General features: G+C 40.1%; 1 protein-coding gene and 1 long non-coding RNA gene across 5 annotated transcripts in view; one reads left to right on the plus strand and one right to left on the minus strand.

Annotated features, from left to right (window-relative positions):
- Window positions 1-24,661, plus strand: part of LOC138625223 (uncharacterized) — a 417,346-nt gene that overhangs the window by 166,929 nt on the left and 225,756 nt on the right. The window lies entirely within an intron of this gene.
- The window catches only part of smarca2 (SWI/SNF related BAF chromatin remodeling complex subunit ATPase 2), a 57,448-nt gene continuing 35,251 nt past the window's right edge, over window positions 2,465-24,661 (minus strand). For all 4 annotated transcript variants that reach the window (XM_069705980.1, XM_069705977.1, XM_069705979.1 and 1 more), the window contains 9 exons: window positions 22,231-22,458; window positions 21,732-21,809; window positions 20,475-20,693; window positions 18,748-18,971; window positions 14,005-14,110; window positions 13,168-13,269; window positions 12,289-12,418; window positions 11,221-11,354; window positions 2,465-4,821 (listed from right to left, as the gene is read on the minus strand). In XM_069705980.1, coding sequence (XP_069562081.1) covers window positions 4,786-4,821; window positions 11,221-11,354; window positions 12,289-12,418; window positions 13,168-13,269; window positions 14,005-14,110; window positions 18,748-18,971; window positions 20,475-20,693; window positions 21,732-21,809; window positions 22,231-22,458 — 1,257 coding nt within the window. In that variant the 3' untranslated portion in view covers window positions 2,465-4,785. The remainder of the gene's footprint in view (window positions 4,822-11,220; window positions 11,355-12,288; window positions 12,419-13,167; window positions 13,270-14,004; window positions 14,111-18,747; window positions 18,972-20,474; window positions 20,694-21,731; window positions 21,810-22,230; window positions 22,459-24,661) is intronic.

The following is a 24,661-nucleotide window of genomic DNA, read 5'->3' on the forward strand; positions in this document are numbered from 1 at the left end:
CGCCGGTTTACTACAGCGTACCGTATTCTACATAAATAAATCAGAAAGACTGTGAATATTTTCTGTAAGATTTAATGGTTGAAAGTAAATGCAGTACATATTTGAACTACATAGCGGCAGATGTACAAAAGATATTGTGCTTTACATCCCTCGTCCTCTGCCGGCTTGTGGTTTTGGTTCTCGCTGTAGCAAAGTGTTGCTCAGGGCAGAGTTATTGACGTCGCTCTCTTTCACTATGTAAGGTCTTGACCTCGCCGCGTAAAGTGCCGTAAGAATATGGGATCAAAACAGTCCCGATGGTATTAACAAACGAACTTCAAGTTACATAACCCGTACAACACGATGCACAGCGAGGGAATAAAGTGTCTAGTTCGCTAGCCATGATGCTGCTGCCCCTTCAGTTCACTGGCAGCCAGCCAACGCTTCATCTCCATCTGCTGGAAAACACTTGGTCTTGTCTGCATTGAGGCTCAAATTTGGACTTTGTGTGACACACATGGTGCGACACCACGGTCTTAAAACAATCCACACATCTAGGTGGAGATAATTCATTGCGAAAGGTAAACCAAATAACGCAAGTCTCAATAAAATGGGTGAGGTTGAAAACATGCAGGACTTGGGACACAGTTATGATTATTTATGACCCATATTCATATTTATTTTAAGCTGTGGCATTTAATTAGATCTATCATGAAATATTTTGTTGTATTGTCACAATACTAGACTTGACTTCACAGTATGTATGCGTGTCTTTGTGCGTGATCTCCTGGTTTTGTTTTCATTTGTATTACTGCATTTGTTGCCGTTTTGAGAGTTTGTGTTATGTTTTGTTATATATTTGTTTTGTGTTGAAGAAATAAATATTTCCATTTAAAAATGCAAAGGGGGTGTACAAGTGAGTTGTAAATTAGAAGCGCTGGCGAGGATTTACTGATGCAAATCACTGCGTTTATTCGTACATCGAGACACGAGTCCCGGGAACATTTCGGAAGTCAGAATCGACCTGCATTTGTAGATTCTGTAAGAAACGGCGCGGTGCGACAGTTTCAGAAGGATCCTCACAAAGATGTGAAGATTCACCAAAATATATTTTCTTTTAAAACTGTTGATCTTAAGATGTTGACACACAACTAGTAAATTAGAGACACAGGTTAAAGATACCAAATTAAATTGGGAGGCTGTAGCTCAGTCCGTAGAGTGGGTTGCACACCGTTCAGTGGTTCAATCCCCCCCCCGCCCCCCATCCACATGCCTAAATGTCCTTGAGCAAGACACTGAACCCTTAAAAAAAAGAAAATGTGATCCCAATGGTGTACCATTGGTGTGTTATAAGTCACTTTGGATAAAGGCATCAACTAAATGAAATGTGATGTACAAAATCACCGCTTCTATCTCCGTGTTGTGCTTTCAGGTTACGGGACGTTTGTTTGTGAATACTGACACTATTTTAATCACATTTTGGATGGCGTTATGATTTGGTGCTGAATAAGTGAAATCAAATCAGGAAAGAGTAAAGTGACATACCTGGAACCAATTCTGAAACAAACTCTGACTGCTGTCTTTCAGCTGGACTCATTCTGCAGTCTGTTCTGTGACTGAGGTTTCCTTATTTCTACATTTGCGATCAGGAAGATAATAATAATAGTAATAAAACATTTATTTGTATAGCACTTTTCTAAACTCCAGTTAAAAAGTGCTTCACATAAAATAAGTCATTAAAACAAAACAACAAGTGAATTCTAACAAGTGTTAACACAATGATCGTATCAAACAATGATAAAAAAAAACAACAAATTAAAACAGGTTATAAAAGAAATAAGAGTTGATCACTAAAAGCAACTAAAATCAGCAAACGCTCTCCTGATAAAAGTGTGTTTTAAGAAGAGACTTAAAAGATGTCACTGACTCTGCAGACCTTTATTTCCTCAGGCGGATCTCAGACTAACGGGCAGCCCTGGCAAGATGGTAGCACACACGTGTTATCAAGTCCTCATCATTTTCCAAGCGTTACAGCTCGACTAATCTTTGGAACACTTCCTACTCGGTCAGAAAGGAGACAAAGTTTGATCAATTTAGTTTTTTTTTTTTTTTTTTAAAGACCTCTGCACTAATTTGCAGAAAAAAAGCACCAACTGCTATTTGTTTAGTTATTTTTGTGATCTGTCTAAACTGGTTTAGACGCATCGTAGGTCAGACTGACGGGTAATTGCATCATCTTAGTGCTGCAGCTTATACTCGGTCATGACATGCAGACTTTTGCAGTCCTCTCACACACCCTGTTTCCAAACTCCAGTTGAGTTGACCAGCAGTTGCTGTTTTGTAAATGGATGAGATTCAGGGCTTTGAGGGTGTTTCAGGTGACATGGTTTGCGCAATAACATCTATAAACAGTCTGTAGTGCAGAACCTGTTTCACGTGCACAAACACAAGAGAAGGAAGAAGGCGGAAAAAGAACAAGTGAACATTGTTTGTGCAGAAAATCGGAGATATTTATTTGCCCTGGGCTATGAGCTACAACCACAAAGACACTGTGCAAAGAAAGCATTAAGTCACACTTATGGAGAGTCGGCAAGCACATACACACACACAAAAAAGAGATATATCTGCATGTGCACTTTATATTTCTAAAAGAGTTCATGCTACAACAACATAGAAGCCGATGAAATAAGGGGTTGAAACTAATTCACAAGGAACACAAACACCTCAATCCAAAAATGTAGAAATGAATACATTGTTTAAAATACGCTGTTATAATGTCGTTAAATTCTTTTAATCTCATAATACTGTTTTCTTTGTAATATTTGTTGTTGTCAACCAGCTTTAACAGTCTGCAAAAACCCAGCGAAGACTCTTTTTATTTTTATTTTTTGTGAGCTGTTTTTGTTGCTACGCGGCTGCAGAATGCAACATCTTCTCAGACCGTCGGGGAGAAGGATGCTGGTTTTGTTCAACAAAGTAATGAATCTGCTGTCTGAAAGCAGATATTGCTCTGGAGGACCAAGTTTCTCAATAAAAAAAACAACAACCAAAAAAACCAAAACACGGGGCGGCCTGATAGCCGAAGGGTCGGGGCACGCAGCAGAGTCCCCGGTCTGATTCCCGGCCTTTACTGCATATCAGTGCCCTGCCCTGTTTCCTCACATTTCAATGTCTGTGTACACGGCACTATGAAGGCAAAAATGCCAAACAATTTAAAAGAAGAAAAAAAACAAAAAAAACACCCATTTTGACCAAATGAACAAAAATTATTGCAACAAAGCTCAGATACACAACTTGTAGAAAGCATTACAAGAAACAATACGTGAAATACATGGACTTGTCTACATGACGTGCCACCTGCATAATGTACAATTCCATTGTTTTTCATAAAAAGCACTTCAAATGGATTGAGGATTTATGGCCAACTCGAATGAATCGCTCGGCTATCGAAATGTCACTTTTAGATATTCGTCTGTGATTTGACGACGAGCATCATGTAGCTGGCTGTTCGCTCCACTCCTCCCGTTGTTAGTACAGCTGCTCCGCTTTTAGGCAGAAATAAACACAAACAAGATTTCGAGGCAACAACTGGTCATTTGAACTGTTACTGTTCATCTGCTATGGCTGAATAGCTAATTCACGAGCCGCCTGCATATATGTTTACATTTTCCCAAGCAAGTAATTTGGAAAAGGGGTTTTAAATATGCGTGTCGCTTTAGCTTTCTGTTGCGCTGAAATTACAGAAGCTCAAGCTGACGTTGTCCCAGGACAGCAGTTGGCATCCTCACCAGTCATGATCCATGTGTGTGTTGCCATACACACTCGTAGAAGTGAAAGCTTTGTAAGAATCGGACTGTTGTTTTGTTCCGCACGAACACGTGTAAGCGCAGAACTCAAACAGCACTTTCACCGTGACAGAAGTCTTTTAGCATCGGGACGAAGCGCTGTGTTCGGCCAACGCCAACAGTGGTGTCACCTTCCCCACATCTAATAAGCAGGACGGAGCTGCTGTCGTTGGCTTCAATTCTAAAATAGAGCTTTTTTTTTTTTTCCCATTTTGGATGTTTCCGTCCTAAACCGGGCTTTTATTCATGTGTTCTTTAACCTCACAGAATCACATGACCTGGTTAGTTATTCATGGGTTTCTGGTCCTCAGAAGTTACGACTATAAGTGACTTAGCTGAACAACTGCAGCTTTCTTGGCGCAGATAAACTCACTGTCAGGTGAGTGGTTGATGTTTACAGCTCGATATGATTGGACAGTTGTTGCTGGTGGGCGGAGTTAAGCTGTTGAAAACAGTTGATTTGTCTATGTTCAAACATTTGGCACTGCAAGGTGAAACCAGGACTCCTTTTTTTTTTTCCCCCAGTAACTTTCCAAATGAACTTAGATGTTTATGTAAATTCTAAATATATATATAATTATTCATTTTCACATTAAAAAAATTTTGGATATTACGTTGTGTTTTTTTTAAAAGTGCAAGCAAGCGAGTACAAATAAAACTAAAGCGCATAAAGAACAGTCAAATTTTTTTTTTCATACAGAATTTTGTGTGCTTTGTTTAAAAATCGACTAGAAAATTGTCTTGAAAACAGGAAAAGAAGCTAATTGCTATTGCTGCATGTTGTTGATTATTTGTAGTACATTTCAAAGTCTGTGGGAGAGAAGACGACAATTCACACTACAGAAAGAAGACAAATGAAGCAAGTTTTAAAAATACAGAACATGAACCTGAACCAAAGCAATGGAAGATGCTGTCCTTTTGTTTATAAGTGCTATAAACAATATCCTCTTCTCCTCCTTCCTCACTCGTCGTCGCTTTTGCTTTTGTCCGACTGATCCTGCAGAGGGAGATGAAGAGCGTTAGAAAAGGGACTGACGAAGATGCAGAGAAAAAGAGAGCGAGAACACACTGTGACAAAGGAAATGACAAACTGAATGTATCAGCAACCTGAAATAAAAGAGAGAAAGCTCTCCGGAGGAAAGAGGTCTGAGGGTGAAGCCGGTTGTTCTTTCCTCAGAGCCGCTCCTGCTTTCATCGTGTTTCTGGACAAGAACGCGAGAGTCACGGCGTGACACGCGAGACTACCAACCGGACTGGACATGACATGATTAATGCAACCGGAAAGTACAACACAAAGCCGCAACAAGACCAAGCAGCAACAAATAAAAGATATAGGAGAAATAGAAGAACAAAAAAAAACAAAACAAAACAACAACATTAAATAAGCAATAACTTCATTGCAGTGGGAAAAGGTTATCATTGAGATAAATATAATTAATAATACTAGCAGTAAAAGAACATTGGCTTTCCTGGTAATAATAGAGAAAACAGAGACTCGTGATAATCATACTGATAATAGTAAATAATATTAACGCAGAAAGTAAAAAAAAGCATTATCTGAAAAAGAGAAAAATTTGAATAAAGTATTAAATAAATAAAATTACATTGAGAATGAACATAAACGGTGGCAGTGTGTGTGTGTGTGTAGGAGTGTGTGTGTGTGTGTGTGTGTGTGTGTGTGTGTGTGTGCGCGTGTCTAGGAGTGTGTGTGTGTGTGTGTGTGAGCAGGTTGTGTGTTTGTTCATGTTGAAGTATTGCAGTGAGGATTGGCTCCTCAGCTTTCTGGAGCTGCTGTGTTGGATCATTTATAGATGTGGTTCATTTCTCACGTGTGTGTGTGTGTGTGTGTGTGTGTGTGTGTGTGTGTGTGTGTGTGTGTGTGTGTGTGTGTGTGTGTGTGTGTGTGTGTGTGTGTGTGTGTGTGTGTGTGTGTGTGTGTGTGTGTGTGTGTGTGTGTTCTGCGAGGAGGTCGATCTGTGTTGAGACGGTTGGTTTTTTTCATGCTTTTCCAGTGTAGAAGGAGATTCTTCTTGGAGACGGTTAGTGTGATGAGGATTGTTTTCACATCGTGTTTGGGAGGCGATCGACGATGATGGACCCCCGACGAGCAGCGATGCAGAGTCGCATCCTGTAGTTTACCACCAGGGACATTTTATCAATGATTTCTTTCCAGAACTGTCGTGCGGGCGAGCAGTGGTCTCGTGGGGAAGGTTAGTTAATAGATATTTATAAAGAGCAACGGTATGAACCAGTTTGACCCTCAGAGCTCGACAGACGCGCAGTAACGTCCAAATTCACATCTATTCTTCTCGGTTGAATTACTGGAGAAGTATTTATCACAGTTACAAACAGTTGTTTGTCTGTGCTGGTGATCGTTCAGTAGTTACAATCTCTCGAAATAGTAAATCTCATATTTTAGTTTCCAAATGGAGCGGAAGTCAGTTTCTAGCTTTTGCACCACCTGCTTGCTGAGCAAAAAATGATTTTTATCCATTTATAATAAAGGCTACTTTAAAGACCTCTTACATCAGTAGCACACTGCTATTGGCTTTCTGGTGTGACGTAGTGTGTCCCACCCATTCTAAGTCAATACAATTTCAGTTATCTCGGTGTTGTTCGCTAAAGTCGCTTCTTCTCATTCGTTTTCCGGTCGTCCATTTGAAAATAATCCCTCCTTAATTAGAAAAGAAGCTTCAAAAAGCAGTGCTTTTGGGGGCGTGTCTGTTTGATTGACAGGCCCGTGGTGCAGTCAGGTTACGACTATCGGTGGGCGGGACATAGTATCGCCAGGTTTCCAATCAGATGGAGTCTGATCCCCCAGCTCGTCCAAATATGGTCACTAACAGCTCCAAACCGCTGTGGGGACCAGCAAGATGGCGCCGGCCCAAATTCCGAACTCGAGGCTTCAATACGGCCGTTCAGAAACCGGTGGGCGACGTCACTGCTGGTTGCCGCTTGGTGCCACATAAACACACCTGTTCTTGATGGTGAACGTCAAGTCACTTAAACAGGAGCGGAAGATGGAAAATGACAACATTTTTGTTGTTTTCCACATTTCCAGCACCGTAAAGTGTCTCACTGTTGTTATGGTGACCTTGTGTTTTAGTCTCTGCGGACAAAGCTGGAGCTCAGTTGTCCCACCTGAAACGCTGAACTACACATTGGAGCTTTGGAGACTACGGAGAAGCCCAGAACTGTGCAAACACCCATACAGGTTGCTTCTGTTTTGCTCCTAAGTTTCTGATGCTGATAGAAAGTATTTATGGTGAAGACAACATGATGCAAGTTAAAACAAGGCCCCTGTTATCTCCCACTGTTTAGTGGTACTTTTCGTTTAAGAGGTCAAATGTCAATCAAAACATACGCTGCAGGTATCGACGGAGGACTTCCGTTAAACCCTCGCATCACATCCAGCTTTAGACCTCCGATTTGTATCAACAGAGACAGACAAAAGCAGATGAAGCCTCTCTGGGCTGCACACTGCCGAACGAGCACTCTGCTTATTTGGAGATGTTCTTTAGGCTGTTTCCTCTGCACTTGCACCGCCTTCACAGAGTTTACGTCAATGTGTTTTCTCTTCCAAACCCGCGGCTCCCAACAGCAGACAAATTAAGCTATCACCTTGGCTGACACGCGTGTCGGCGTAATGTGATGAGACTTAAGATGGTTTGCATGCGGTTAGCCTCTGTAACATTCAATTATCCGCAACAACAACAATGGCATGGGTTCAGAGACATTAATTTGCATCTTTTGCAGCGGCATAATTCTAGCCTGAGAGGTTTCCATTAATGCTACTCATTAGTTCCTCTTGAATGTAGCGACATGACGCTTTTTTATTCAAATAATGACTGAATGCAGCAGGAGTCTGTATTTATGAAGTCATTCAATCAGGTTATAACAAATTAATGACAAAGATTCTTGCGTCGAGGTGAAGGCCAAATGAAGTAGAATAAATGATCATTAATCAAAATGTATTTGAATGGTTACACACAAAGCTGGCAGAAGTCACTCCAACTGCAACACAGGCAGGTGTGTTACATCCGTGACCATTTGACTTTTACAGCATCCAAAACATTAACACATGAAATGATTTTAGACTGCTGCAATTCAATAATTTACCAAAATTAGTAATAGCTGGAGTCCTGTGTGTTGAATTTTCATGTTGCACTCTTTTATTCACACTTAAATTTATATGCTACCAAATACCTGTACTGCCTGTTTGTTTTTTTCCTGTCACATTGGTTCGTTTTCAGGTAATTCATATGTTGTGTAGATGTATTGCAAATACCAAATTAAAATGTTTTAAACGAGCTCTGAAAAATACTTTTCACTTTTGATTTTCTTGCAAATGAGTAACTGTCGATCATTTTTCCTTAAAGGCGATTCATTAAACACTTCGGTGAGCTTATTAATTGATCGAAACCTCCCCGATGTCATGTCATGTCCCCACGGACACAGCTAAAGACTACCGTGAAAGATTAGGAAACAGGGAAAGAGCTCAAGATGTGTTGATAAAGTGAAGAATGATCACAGCAACGTCAAAAGTGCCTTCATCAGATGTTTGTCCGACAACATTCCATTTATCTTCATGTCGCTTCAAAGATGACAAATGTTTAAGCAACTATCTTAATAGTTCTATTTTTTAAGAATGTTGCTCTCAAAAGTCAAAGTCTAGGTATTAAATAAACACCAACATGGAGGAGGACACAGCCGGTCTGTGTCACACTTAATTAATAGAGCGTCGCCGCAATTTAAGAGTCTCCCCGGTTACCCACAGTAATTAAATCGTGTGAAAATCAGTCACTGTAGTTTAAAAATGTGATAGTGTGATCCATTTAATGGAGCTCAGCATCTACACTACGTGACAGGTTAACATCCTCAGAATCCTCATCCCCTGCAAATAAAGCATCAAGTGAATCAAGCCTAAAGTGGAAATATGAAAAACGGATTACATCTGTGATTCTGTAAGAGTGCTCCGATCAGGATATTTGGGGCCAATCACTGACTGTTGGAATCAGTATTGGCTGACACGATCACCAATCAGTGGTTTATTTAGACACTTTTTAAAAAAAAATTTTTTTATCGTGTAGTATTATTCATTCATTTAAATACTAATTTGAATAAAAGCTGTATGAAATATGCAACACGCACCAAGTTAGAATAATAAATACTTTCCAGGAAACACAAAATAATAAAAAAAATTGATGGAACTACTTTAGGAGAACTGCAAGAAAAAAGAAAGAAAGGTTATCGCCAAAATATAGTTTCACGCCGAGAGAGAGACGGGGGTGGAGGGTGGGAGGAGGTGGATTACAGAGAATTATGATTCATAATCTCTCAAAGTCATCTTCTAACGGATCAATAGCAGATTTTTCCTATATATCAGCATCTCCGCATCTTCGCTGACAGCGTCTACAACGCCCCCCACTGTGCTGAAAAGTCACCCACTATCTACACGTGTCGCAGGCGTCCGTCCACGGAGACTCCAGCTTGCTTCTGTGAGGGAAAGCAGCTGATATCGATCTTCCAAACAAACAAAGGCGTCTGCTGTCGGCATTGTGGGATAATTGGCTCTGATGGGTCGATGTTCATCCGCAGCGTAGCGCACGAGGAGCCAGCTTGTGCTGCTTTTCTCTGAGGCCTCGGAGCCGCTCGCTGCCAAACTCGCCTTCTCCGTTTCCGACGCTCCGGTCCGAGTGGGGAGGAGGTCGGAAAGCAGCCCACAAATCTGGGGTTTGAGGGCATCGGGGAAATATCTGTCTATATCCTTTTGTTACTAACAAAAAAAAAAGAAAAGAAAACGACCTTTTCAGACACACGGTAGAACTACCAGAACAGCGGAGCCTTCATAGAGACGAACGATAAGACCATTTAGAATGAGTGCTTCTGGTTCTGTCGGAGGTTTTCTTCCTGTTTAAGGGGAGTTTTATTTTTTTACTCCTAGCTGACGTGACAATGTTGTAAAGTTCTGTTGTGAGGACTTCACTTTGTTTAGTACCTTGAAAATTGGATTGAATTGAGTGTCTGCTGAGAACGATTGGAGGCCGTTTGACCGCAGCAACTTTAATTTGTGGTGTTTGTTTTGTCAATTTAAGGCGACTACGAACCTCTCGGTGCAAAAGAACAAATCAGCGTGACTGAGGTTGACTTGTACATGTAAAATAGAAAAAGCAGAAGGGAGGACAACAGGTGTGAATTACAACAGTTGTGGCTGTGACAGCTTGAATTTTCCATTACTGGCTTCACTGTATGCTGGCAGCAAATTAGAAGAGAACAGGTCGAGTGAAGAGGACGATAAACACAAAAGAAGGTGGAGAGGTGGATGTATAAGGGGATGCTTAAAGGCAAACGACCCGAAAGTAAAACAAAAAGTCAATTTATCAAAAACACAAGAACCTGACATTTATTCATAATGAAAATGACTGAAGAAGCTTGTTGCTCTTTCAGGGAATACTTGCAGGTCTTTTCTTTGAGAGAGAATTCAACTTTGCAGAAAATAACCTGGTTTGCATTGTCGACATTCAGCGGTGGCAGGATGAATCTTTGCGTTTCAATACAAACATTAAAGTTTGTATTGTACAAAGTTCGCTGCTTACTGTGTTTTCTTCTAGCGGCAATATATAAGCAATTACGTGTCTGCATTATAATGACCAAGACTGAAATGTGCTACGTTGTGTTATTTCTCCCCGTTTAATGAGAAAAAACAAGACATACAAAAGGTAGACGCTGCTTTTGTGAGAATTCCAAAGCTGAAGGAGCCATTATTGTAAATATTGTTTGATAGTTGTAATTCAAGTGAGTGACTTTTCCTTGTGAACGTATTTCTACTGTTTGCCTATTCTGAGGAACGTTCACATTAAGGATACCTGCTGGGGCTGTCGCTCTATATTCAAAATGTAAACTTTCCCAATCGAACGCAATTAACTCTCCAACTGTAACGATGCCTTTGAATTCAAAGTTTAGTCCATAGTTTATGCATTGTCATCCAGCAGAGGGCGCTCTGACAAATCACCATCAGTGTGACCTGTCGCGGTCCCTATGTGACAGGTTGCGATCGTGAGTTGTTGTTCAGACGAAGGTAAAACGGAGGACACTGCGAGCGAAGCCGTGCAGAGCGGACTACCGCGACGCAAAATCATCCGAGGAGCAGCGTGTGGAAGTATTTTGGGTTCCACGCCGTTGATGGCAACGTCGCCAGCAGGGGGTGCAGTGGGGTGCAAGTCGATCGGAACCAATTGCATTCGATATTCGTTCAAAATGTAATATTTGAAAAACGTGACAGCCCTGCTGAGACTGAACACGTTTGAAAGTCTTATAGGCGTTTCCTAAATAAAGCATCGGCGTGTTTCAATGCGTGTTTAACGACAGCAAAATGCTTCGAAGCGCAACGACCTACGTTATCATCCTGGTCGTCGTCGCTGTCGTCGTCGCTGACCACCGGCTTGGCTTTCCCTCGGCTCTGCCTCTTCTTGCCTTTGTCGAGAGCGCGTGCCTCTCTGCTCAGCTTGATCTTGACCCGCACCGACTTGGCTGAATGAAACAGAAGACCGGAGTAATTCAAACAAAGTCTTACACGAGTGGTGTTCATCATTTTTTGCTCAGTCGAAAAACAGAAACGTGTATTTCTGGAATCACTGATTCATGTTTGGCACACGCACAACAATAAAAACTATGATTTGTGTCTAACTCTTGAAATATCTTCTATTGTTATCTGAGCTGCAAAATGATCTCTAATTCCAGCTGCTGAAACAGAATGAGGAATAGTTTTTATTTTGATGTCATTGCACATTTAATGTGTCAGAAAAAAAAGAGGAAAACTTTACCTTTTAGTTTAAGAAAAATAGGGATTTTTCATTATTTTGTAAACAAAACAAGAAATCTACAGATTATTTGATAATTAAAATAATCCATCGTAACTGATGTCAATGGATAAAAGTATGATTTCTTGTATTACTAATAATGATTATCAAAAAGCAAACAAACCAGACTTACTTTTGTCTTTTTTTTTATAATTTTACTTAAATATTCTACTTGTTCTGGCAATGGATGTAGCATTAAGACATTTTTAAGATTACACTTGAGAATAATTTTGGTAACACAACAAACCTTTCTTTCAACAACATTACATCTCATTTTTTTGAAACCTGTAAATGGTTTTGTTGTGTTGAAAGCTCCAAAAAAAAGCCTGAAGTGTTCCTCCAGGTGAGGTTGTTTGTCTTTCCCTGGCTTATGAATTTTTAAGCCCCGTGTTCGATAACATATAATTCCCCAACAGTTTTTCCCCAGTTGTATTCTTCAATCCTGCATTCCTCCTCTGTGTTACAGCTTGAGGGAAATAGGAGCCCACACTGCTCCCAATGAGGATGCTAGCGAATAATAAAACCAAACAGCATTGACGGGTTTACAGCGTTAAATTTAAATGAGTTGACACAAGGTTGCTGGTGGGTGTGTGTGTGGATCATACCCTCGGCCTCTGACTCATCGTCGTCGTCGTCATCATCCTCATCACTGTCATCGTCACTCTCTTCGTCCTTGGCAATTTTCTGTCTGGCACTCTTGAATACCGACTGAAGAACAATGGAGTCCTCGTATATCTGTGAGGAATAAGCAGAGCGAATGGTGAACTACACCAGTTCCTGTTGCTCCCACCCGAGAGTGGGTGTCACGATACCAGAGAGCTGCTAGTCAGGACCAATAACACTGAGATGATATGGTTGTTGATACCCGTTTTGATATCACAGCGTTAAAAATATACAACTATCTTAAAGGGATTGAAAGTGAGTACCCAGCCGTGGTCCAGAGAAACCTGCACTGTGTCTTTGTCTCTTTGGGTTGTGAAACACATCAACAATTCCTGTTGGAGAGCAAGACCCGTTCGTCCAACTCTTCAAGGGTTGCAAAGACGAAGAAAACCAAGTCAAGGACAAACAGCCTCCTTGAAAAAGATCACTTGAAAAGACAGTTTCAACAGTCAAGTTAACGACTGGTCCTTTTATTACAACATATGTACCTTCACACACTGTGAAAACCTGCAGCCCACTGATGAGCACAGATTAACCACCAGTACGGTAAAAAAAACATGATCAGGCCTTCAAGGTTCTAGAGATACGTCATGGTGAGACATCAGCGTCATGCTGCTCAGAGAGCTGGGAAGCTTTTTATTGGTAATTAATGATTACTGAAATGATCAAAATGATTGATAAAGTGAGTCATTGTTTCAGCACAACCTGAGCATTAAAACCTGCAGACTTCTGGCTTCTATTACGAATGTTTAAACGGGCGAGTAGACCCACAGAAAGGCAAAAGATTTGAGGAAATAAAGCTCCACAGCGAAGTGTCTGACCTGGGATCCCTCCAGGTTAAAGGTCTGCGCATTCTGACAGAGCAGCATCACATCCTTCTCCAGATCTCCCATGTTTCTGTATTTGTGGCTTCTCACACGCTCCTGTTGACAGAAAAACAACTTGATTCACACTCTTCAAATCAACTTCATCTAATGTCAAATTCAAGGTTTCACTTCCTTCCTTTACCATACTAAAACTCAAATATGAAGTCTTTTAAAGGACACTTGCTCTGGGCTTCAACCAATAAGTATTATTATCATTATAATTATTATTAATATTATTATTTTTTATTATCATGATTATTATTATTGGTTGGTCTGTCGATTATTTTCTTGAATAAAATGCCCCGAAACAAGTTAACAAGAATAAATAAAATAAAAGTGTCAAAAATATCTCATTACTATTTTCAAAACCTAAAAATATTTAATACATTTTTGGTAGACAAGATCCTAAGAAGCCATCAAACACACATGAACAAAAAAAAAAGTATCATACGTGTGTAAGAGACCAATAAGCGTGTGTATGAGGTAGAGTAGAGTATCAGGTTATGACCAAAACAGAGAAAAGTGTGGCTCCTGAGTTCAGATTAGTTTGTGACGTTTATTAAATTATTTTGATGTCAGGAATATTAGTGAGATATTATTGAGTTTATAGTGACTTCTCTGTTGTAAATATGTCCATAAATGATTGCAATAACCTGTAAACAAATATCTTCTCATATTTAAAATATGAATATAATAAGAAGAACCTACAAGGACCAGACTGAAAAGAGTTTGGATAAGATTTAAGTGAAAAAGTATAGTTCAATTCACATTATCGCTCGGTCATGAACAAACCTTGATCTTCTTGAAGTCCACAGGTTTTCTGATCAGCTCATAATATTCTGGGAGTTCCTTTCTGGATGGAAGCTGAACAAAGACCTCGCTGAGTTGTCTTCCTGCCCTGGAAAATAAAACAATTTCATATTAAAATCAAATATCATATTTCACCCTGTTGAGTTGCAGATTATAAAGTGAAACCTCGTCCCCTGAAGGAAGCATTCTGTGTCCAGAAGCCTTTAGGTGTTCACTTCTTAAGAGTCAAGGATTTACATCTTCAACTGGGCTTACAAATGTGGAAATGTAGATTGCCTCTACTTGAAAATAAATGAATATTATACTTTGTTATAGTATAAGGCAAAGATATATTTATGGTATTCCTGGAGAACCATGAATACCATCTACTGTATAGACACTAAGGCAACATTTTACTTTTTGGCACACAGCGGAGAAAAGAGCTCAGAGCACGAGGATCATACAGAGCTGCTGTCCCCACACACACACACACACACACACACACACACACACACACACACACACACACACACACACACACACACACACACACACACACACACACACACACACACACACACACACACACACACAGAATTACAGTGAATTTATCAGCATTTTCAGGAGAAAACAGGAGTGCAAATAGGTTGATTTAACGCAAGAGTCACGTGATGATTAATCTTGTCATTAGTTGATCTGATCTCCAATCAGTACCAACCTCCCGGGGCTGAGAAGTCAAAACTTCAGAAAATTACCTCATTACTGTGGCATTTTACTGGTCATTGCATTTTGGCCTCTGGACGTGTGCAATGTTATAATATCCGTTTTATAAACAGAATTATTAATAGAGTGTTTATGCTTCGGCAAGCGAGATAAGCAACAAGCAACTGAGTACATGAGAATAACAGAAATATGGAAACTGGAGCACTGACTAAATAACAACAAATTGTACCAAATTGGTACAATTATGCAACACATGAAATGTTGTGGCTCTGTTCATTTTCCAGACAGGTACACTCCAACGCACAGACTCCATACTAATGCATAATACATAAAAAAAAAAAAAAACTGCCAGCAGTGCCTTGATGTTTTGTTCAAGTCAGAGATTATTGTATTTCAAACTTATTCAACCTTCTTCAACACAATTAGAATATTTATAAAATAAATGCGAGCTCTTTTAATTCCCAGGCTCTTCTGATACCGTGTGCAACATAGCCCTCATTAATAAGGAAGTGCAAAATCAACCATCCATGACTATTTACTGTTTTGCAACAAGTACAAAGATTGACAGGCCATCTTTAACTGCAGTTTTTTCCAGCTAATTTCCCAGTCGGTCATGAGAAGTCAGTCGTGTTTTTGTTTCTCTTGTATACACAGGCGCTTGATTGCTCATGTCACTAATATCCAGCTGTTGCTCATCTGCTTTGCTTCCTCCCACAATGCTTCTCTATGCCAACATTAGGATCGCACCAAAACTTTTAAGGTGTGATTACTGAATTCTGCCAACAGAGATTCCCCACCGTTGTGTATTGTGACTTAATAAGCTCTAATGTTCCTTTGGTAAATTGAAACAGATCTGTCAGACCAAACGGAGACTGTTTAGACTCGCAGCGTCTTCAGCTGACTGTTGAGACCCGTTGACGGGGAAAAAGAAACCAAGAGGTGAGCTAGGCCGGCGTGTGATCGCCGAGACAACAGTTCAAATCCTGGACCGGCTGACACATTCAAAAAAAATACTTTTCCAAAATCCAGTTACTGTTGGTGACTGATTAATTTATGACCGCTCAAGAAAAATAAACTAACAGCTACTAGATGACACATTAGAACCCAACTGATGTCAGTTTCAGTGTGAAAATGTGAAAACATGTCAATTAACAACCGAGACAGACGGGAATCAGCGGCGGACGACAGATTGTGTGTAAAAAAAAAAAAAAAAGGGGCCAAGCCAGCTTCTGACTTGTATTATAAAAGCCGTACTTCAAGGCTATCGCGGGGTGATTATGTGTCAGGCAGAAAAACAGAAAGCATCTCAGCATGAACGCAAAAACATGCCGCTAATAGCGAGGCTTTTTGTTTAACAAGTGTTTTGTCAAATCAAATGTGTACTAGAAAACAAAAAACATTCAACTGCAGTGTTGTTAGAAGCAGATATTCCCTTTTTTTCAAGCATCTATTGGTTTTCTTTATTCAAATAAAGAAATAAATCTGTTCCATCGTGATCATAATAATGCATTTCTGGATTCATATTTAAGAAACAACACGGTAAATAATATATAATATTAAGATATAAATTTCCACCTACATGTTGAAAAATCAGAACAGCAACTCCAGCCAGTAATGAATATGCATGTCTTAAGTACCAATTTGTTCTTGTTCACATCAAAGAAGCTTATTCATATTTCCTTGGCGGAGGTCATAAGTGAATAAATATTGACTGTGTCGGACATTTTTCTTTTGTCCAAGTAGCTCTCAGAGGGAAAAAGGTCAGCGCCTAAGAACTACAGTGATAATTCAATCTCGGCAAAGAAGCTTATATAAGTAGGATATAAGTAGTTAGTCATGCAATCATACAACACGAGACATCGCGGATCTGTTCTCTGTTTTCTTTTTCTATAAATAATCCAAATAATAAATCCCTGGATTTCTCTTTGGGAAATAAATCTGTAAAATGACCCTGACTAGCAGCAACGGGGCAGTTCAGTCTGATTTCAGCGCTCCTGATGTCACATTACTCAGATGTTGTATCATCCATTGCACTGCCTGGAACTACAAAGGTGGATGGTACGTTCAGAGGGGGAAATGATGTCTTTGATGTAAAAACAAGTGTGAAGCCTCTCAGTGCAGCAGCAACACCTCCAGGAATACACCCGACTCTTAGAGGTGAGAGGGTTTCTTCTAATGCAGGGGTGTCAAACTCATTTTAGTTAAGGGGCCACATACTGCCCACTTTGATCTCAAGTGGGCCAGACCAGTAAAATCATAGCATAATAACACATACATAACGACAATATTTCTCTTTGTTTAAATCATTGGTGAAGGTTTTTGGATGATAAACCCTTTTTTAAGGTCTTTCTACAATAAACTAGAAACATAAAGACCAAAAACTCAGACATCAGCCCATTTACGCTGTTTTTGAAGCAATTACTGGATCGATTAAAAAAAAAAAAAAAAAAAAAAACAACGTTTGTACTCATAAACCTCCATTTTCTCATAGAAATGCAATTTATGTCTTTCTGTAATTTTCACACTTAGCAAAGTCATCCGGCGGGCCAAGCTGGACCCCCTGGCGGGCCGGATCCGGCCTGCGGGCCGTATGTTTGACACCCCTGTTCTAATGGCTGATGAAATGAAGGAGCGACTGTTGCTTGGCTCCAATGAAGAGATACGAGTTTATAAAATTTGACTTAAGTTGCACTCACATTTTCTTCATGCAGTCTGTTTTAAAAAAGAAACAGCATTGACATCCAAAACCCTGGAGTGGAGATTTTAAATTGTGTCCCACAGTATTTCGGTGAGATGAGTGCCAGAGCAATGATTGAGATGCTCTGGGAAGAACAACCACCGAACGGGAGAGGAAAGAATTTGACTCCTGGAAAAGCAGGTAGAAGTTTCCTGGAAACGCTTCAGCGCCGTAGTCGGTCAGTGTATTTATGTGCAAAGGGAACACAAATGCATAATTATGTTCTTCCTCGCATGGGTACATGTCTCAAAGACATATGCTTATGCATTTAAGCATGAGCAAAAAGAAAGCATTCAGACACAACAGAACAGACCACACACTTTTTTCAATGGACTACTGGACTGAAAGAATACGAGGTTCCTGTTCCTCAGACATGACTTCATGTCTGCTCTGTTGTACTCAGCTGAGTGGGGGGAAATTTGTACTTTCCGTTGGATAATCAAGGCATGGTTTATTTGCTACACTCTCACAAATGGGTCTACTTTTTTTCCACTCAAAGGTACATTTGACCATAGCAATAAGAAGGACAGGCTCTCATGGGAGTGGATCTGTACCTTTTGATCCCCTGTAGAACTTTAAAGTATTTTTCCAAAAAGTTAAAGACAGTAAGTTCCAACTAAACTAAACTTTCCAAAGTCATTTCATATACGGACTCAGCATGATACAGGCAAAAACATCACTGCAGACCCCAGTTGACCTGATTAAACACTATTGGCTATTGATAAACAGAAATAGCGCCTCCTTTTGGCTCATTTCTTCTCAGTCTCCTGCTGTGTTGTGCTCTTCCCAACACCGCCACCATTACTGTGGTGAGACAGTCAAAATTAACTTTCAATTTCAGCCAGGACAAATAGTGCAAAGCTAACTAGAGATCAGTGGGTTAGCGGCTCAATATCAGCACCTTGTGGAAAGATCATTTGATCTTTACTGAGCTCTCTTCAGTCCTGTCAGCATGCATTTAAACATGCAGTCAAAGCATTAGGCTTTTACAATGGAGCTCAGGTAAAACTGATTTCATGGTGCAGGGCCTTGTGCCTTTTACTTAACAGCCCAGTCCAGAAAAGATGTTTGCCTATTAAAATTATACCGGTCAGTAAACTTCTACACAAACATCCTGGCAAAAATGAAAAGCAATGTGCTGTATCACTAGAACATGTGATATAACGTGTGACAAACATAAACATAAACACCATGTCAGACTGAGGAGGAATGAATTCATGAAATGGAACGTAGCCATTTGGTGATGATGGTATTAATGACGACTTCACAGCAGTAAATCTCCTCACCCGTCTCTGTAGTTGATCACTGTATCGATGATGGTGTTCATTTGCTTGGTGACTTTGGGTGGGTTGGGCGAGAGTTTCTCCGCTGGCGGTCGTCCACGTCTCTTCTTGGCCTTGGCGCCTCTGTCCTCTCTGCTCGACGAGTCCTTGTCCTGACGTCTCTTGCGTTTGCGCTTTTTCAGCCGGATCTCCTCCTCCATCTCTTCCAAGTTTCCATCCTCAATGGCCTGGAGGTGAAAAGAGCCAGAGCAGAGACGAGGTCAGTCAACATGTCCACACATGATGCAGAGCTGTAGGATCATTGTTAGTCAGAGTACGATTTGACAAAGCATCTCTGGCATGAGATTCCGAGTTTGTAGAGGGTTATAGATATGCTTCTTACTCTTTAGATATCATTTTATTTATTTTTGGTTTTGTTGTGGCCCCAAATGTAAATCCCAATGTGGATGCCCACACCTGTTGGGCAAAAGCCAAAAACAAAACAAACAACTGTTTAAAAATTACCACAATAAACCTTTAAGTACTCATTTGCAATCACAATAAAACATCTTATTTGGGTTGTTGACACAAGAGCTGGTAATATACTTGTATAACATGAATATGACACTTCATGCAACAAGTTTCTTATCTGAAAAAAAGATGTCGCAAATCATTTCATTTCATGCTTGAATATTATATTTGATATTCCAAAACCAATTAAAGTTGAGAAATATGTTGCTCCATGATAAAAAAAAATAAATAAAAAAAAAGTAACATGTCATGTTTATTTCTTCCTTATCAGAAACAGACAGTCTACGAATCTCGACATTTTTCTTCAGTTAGAAGAAAGAAGTTTGTGTGAACCATAGCTAACAGTGGCTCCAACATACTTTCACCGTGGCCTCAAAGTTTCGTATTTTTGTATTCCCTGAGACATCTGAGTCACACTCAGTAAAATGGATCTGCCTGGCTGGAGGAGAGCATTTCACAGTCTATCTGGTGTGGGTGACTGGGCGCCATCAGCATCAAACCAAGCAAAACTTTGGCACCCGATTATGGTCAAGACTTGATTTGCTGACAATGGATAATAATCGCTCAGGGCATTTAAATAAATCCAGTTTTTATAATCTTGACATAGTCACATTATTTAAATGGATCTTCTGTAAGTATAAGAAAATGTGTCCTGTGGTTTTCAAAGTGTTTCCTTCTGAAGCTCTACACCATCTACAGCTCAACACATCTAACTCATTCCAAAAGCAGGATTGTAAACGTATACAGAAAGATGTCATGGCGACTGTAAAGAAGCTGGGGAAGTTGTAAAGTTGTGACAGAAGAGCTAACACATTGCTGCTTCTGTTCTTTCAATGGGGTTTAATGACCAGATAAAAAATAAATGAGCTACTTGTGTATAACGCCTTGTTTGTAATTTTGCTGTTTGAGAACAAGCAAGGTTCTTGGCACAATGTGCCATTACATATTAGACTGTAAAATACACCGCCGCAATGCCTAAACAAGTGTGGTGTGGAGGAAGTTATTTTGAATTACCCAAATGGAATTCATACAAATCAAATCAGTCTGCATATTACACGACTGCTGTATTTACCTGCAGTGGAGGTAAGTGAAGATTTGGAAAAGGACTTTTCTGCCGTTATACAGTGTGATATCCATTCATGTTCGGTTACATTTAGAACCTCATTTGCTCTTTTATTTCTAAGGAAAAAGTTCGGATATTGCTAAAAGTCAGTTTTTACCCGTAGCCACTGTTTTTCAGTCAGTGTGTCACCGTAGTCCACATCCCGACGGCAGCGCGATCCTCGGCCGAACAACTTCTCCTCCTCATCTTCATAGGTGAGCCGTTCCACCTCTGCGTCATCTTTGATGATCCAAGAAGGCAGCTCGTCCTCCTCCATCAGACGAGGCTTACGCTTCGGGTTCCTGGCGTCCTCCCGGCGTCGGTCCATGTCCATGCGCTAAAGGAGGCGGGGTCACATCAGGTCAAAGAAGATAGAGACAATATTCTTGCTTCTTTTATGTTATATTACAAGAATGCGTCCAATAAGCTGGATCCATCAATAAAGGAGTTAACAACAGCACAGGAATCAGATTTCCCCGGCTGATATCATCACTGCGTTACACGTTGGATGCATCACACAAAATCAGGCCATAATGTGGTTTAATTACATTCAACATTTCCGTGTTCACATTCTTTCATCTACATTGTGGTGTAGAGTTACAGTGGGATACGTATGAACTAATACAACTGAACTAACAGATATAAAAGCCATGTGACTGTCACCTCATCTGGAGAAGAAAATAGTGCTGAGTAATCACCATGTTTACGTCCTTTCGGTCACTGTAATGGATCCCTGGGATCACAGTGGCTCATGGGGTTACAGTGTTTTTATTAAAGGTGTTTTTATAGAAAAAAACAGACAGCATATCCAAGCTGACCAATTATAGTATTTCAGTTTTTGTAGCTGCCAATGCTCCAACATCTAGGTATCTTAAAAGTAGCTGCCAGCTACAGCATCAGCCTTTTAGCTATGTTCTGATCTCTTAACACAGAACCACATCCTACGGCTTGCTTGACTTGAGCTTCTCCAGTTGACTTGAGAACCAGAGAAGCTTTATCCATTTTTATTTGGACTTTTGATGTTTAGCAAAACAGAAGTCGCACCAAGAGACACAACAACTGTGCCATACGTTTTACACAGAGATGGGCAAATACAGCTGTGAGGTGTAAAACTGCTGAGTTGTGTCACTGTCAGTGACATGAAGTGTAAATACCGTTTTCACGGCAATGCAGTCACTTGTGACTTATGCAAGAAGCAGTGTGTGGAAGAGGACAGTTGTTCGCAAATCTGAAGGTGCTTCAACATATGACAACTTCGAACCCGAAAAATAGTCTTGAAGCAGCCGTCAGCTTTTGTTAAATAAATATTCTAAGACCTGTTGTTTCAACAGGTTCACTGCAAATTCGACCTCACAAAAACATGAACTTTTCTTACCATGAAGAGCTCAAATTCATCTTCATTGCGGGCTATCATCTGGTTAAGAGTTTCATCATCAGGTACCTCATCTTCCTCCTAAAACGAAAAAGGAGAAAACATCAGAAGGTTGCGCCCATAACACAATAATGATGTAACATAATCTGTCTCATTTTTAACTGTTGCAGCAGCCGCTCATGTTCAGTTCAAAACAAATCCGTTGAGTATGCTGTACAGATTTTATCAAGAACCAAACAAAAAGCTCATTGTGTTACAAAACCATCTAATGTCATGAGTGAAGGATGGATAACTCACTGATATTCATATATTTCAATCAAAACCATTTTAATGCATAACGGATCCATTAACTGGAGGGAATACCATCTATTTAGAACTTTGTACATTCATTATATAAAAATCACGGTTGGTCGCAAATACCTCAACGGTCCTGAATTGCTTTAACTTCTAAGATAAGTCATAAAACATCAAATTACACACAATTTACTAACCCAGATCTCACCTCATTCTGCTCCTCGTGCTCCAAGATGGCCTGGAGGAAGACACGGCGCTCCTGGCCTGAGGACTTCTGGTCAAACATGCCGGCCTGGATGACCTTCTGATCCACGTTTAGCTTGTATTTGGCAGCTGCCAAGATTTTCTCCTCTACACTGTTGACGCTGCAGAGACGAAGCACTCGGACCTCATTCTGCTGACCGATGCGGTGAGCCCGATCCTGAGCCTGGAGGTCCTGGGATCAGCAGATAAGAGTTAAACGTTTCAGATGCATAATTATGAAATAGGCATTATGTCTTTTCACCGACAACAAAGTCCAAACGTCATAAAATATTAACCACGAGTAAGTCTGACACTTTTTAAGGTGACACTTCGGCCAGTTCCTTCTGGTAAATATTGCTTATCTGACAACCAATGAAAAAAAAAAAAAAAAAAGTCGTTGCCATGATCACTATAAAAGTTAACATCACTTAGCTTTACATCAAATATTTATGGTTGGATTTTTTTCTGTTTGCGGAAGCAGAAAATAAAAATCACTTCAACATGTTTATCTGACTTCACAGCACACTGTGCTGAACACTTAACAAAAACTAAACGTGACGGTCTGACACAGTCCGAGCGTCACATCACATCACATCACATCACATGTCGTCATCTATCAGCTTTGTCATAACCCTGAAGCTGCGACTTTTAGCTGGATTCCACCTACTAGTTATGTCATAACTTCTTGTTATTGTGAGCCAATGAGTTCTGGTCATACCCGAAGGAGGATTTTTACAAAGCCTGTCACAAATTACTTTCAGAGACCCAAAATGTTGCTTCAATTTTTCAAGTTAGCAGCGTACTAATGTGAAGCAAATCAGCTCGGGGACAGTTCAGCATATTTGCATAAAGCTGGAACTGGAGCTTTTGGGAACTGGAAGCATTTAGTGATCCTGCCAGAGCAGGGAAATGAAAATAGTTCAACAAGAAGATTACTGATTTATTAAAAAATAGACAGAACTTACAACCCTGTTTCTGAAAAAGTTGGGATGCTGCGTAAAATGTAGCTAAAAATAAAATGCAATGATTTGATAATCTCATAATCCCACATTTAATTGCACATTGACCACAGAAAACACATCAAGTGTTTAAATTGATACATGGTATTGTTTTATAACATATGTTATATACATACATTTATACATATATATTTTGAATTTGATGGCAGCAACACGTCTCAAAAAAGTTGGGACAGGGTCATGTTTACCGCTGTTTTGCATCACCTTTTCTTTTTACAACACTCTAGACATTTGGGAACCGAGGAGACCGGTTGCTGGAGTTTGTCAACTGAAATGTTGTCACATTCTTGCCGAATAAACGATTTTAGCTGCTTCAGGGTCTCCCTTTGTCGTATTCTGTATTTCATAATGCGCCAAATGTTTTCAATAGGTGACAGATGTGGACCGCATGCGGTCCAATCTATCACCCGGACCCTTCTACTAGAGACCCATGCTGTTGTAATACCTGCAGAATGTGGTTGGACATTGTTTTGCTGAAATAAGCGAGGCCTTCCCTGAAAGAGACGTTGTCTGGATGGCAGCACATGTTGCTCCAAAACCTGAATATGTTGTTCAGCATTCATGGCTCCTTCCCAGATGTGCAAGCGACCCATGCCATGTGCACTAATGCATTCCTGTACCATGACAGATGCTGACTTCTGAAATGAGCGCTGATAACAAGCTGGGTGGTCCCTCTCTTGTTCAGCCCAGAGGATGCAGTGCCAATGATTTCCAAAAAGAATCAGAAAGGTTGAATATATATAAAATATACTTGGGCAACAGTGAGCACCTTGCATGGCAGCTCTGTCGCCACTGGTGTGTGTGTCAAAAGGAGGCAAATTGTAAAAGCACACACCAGTGCTCAGTTCATCCAGCACCTCAACAACCCTGATAGTCACCTTTGAGCTCAACACACATATACCTGTAGGCAGTATTCACTTTGTGCTTGTGTTGTAATTAGGAATGGGCCATTGTATCATTCACAATAATATTAGTGTCATTTTAATAATATAACAAAAATTCCGAAGAAAAAAGGCTGAATATCACATGCATAGAAAACAACAGTAATATGTTGTTGTTGTTTTTTAACTGAATATATAAATAACACTAAATATTTTTCAATAATGTGTTATATTGTCAAGAATATCTTTAATGCAGAAATACCCTGAAATGCAGTGATATTATTTTAGGGCCACATGCCTACCCCATAGTTCTAATATGCCTGTATTGTGTGTTTTCTGCAATTTTCAACTGTGGCACTTTTCTTCCACCTGAACCAGCACGAAAACTCAGCGCAGATATTCAGTAAAGAAAACACAATTTAACTTTGACCACCTACATAATAGACATACATCCAGTAAAATATCCCTTCAAATCTGTTTCACTTTGTTTACTCTA

This window comes from Brachyistius frenatus, unplaced genomic scaffold (assembly GCF_029030835.1).
Source record: "Brachyistius frenatus isolate BFR_SWC_R1_liver_20210118 unplaced genomic scaffold, ASM2903083v1 Contig_60, whole genome shotgun sequence".
Lineage (NCBI taxonomy): Eukaryota > Metazoa > Chordata > Actinopteri > Embiotocidae > Brachyistius > Brachyistius frenatus.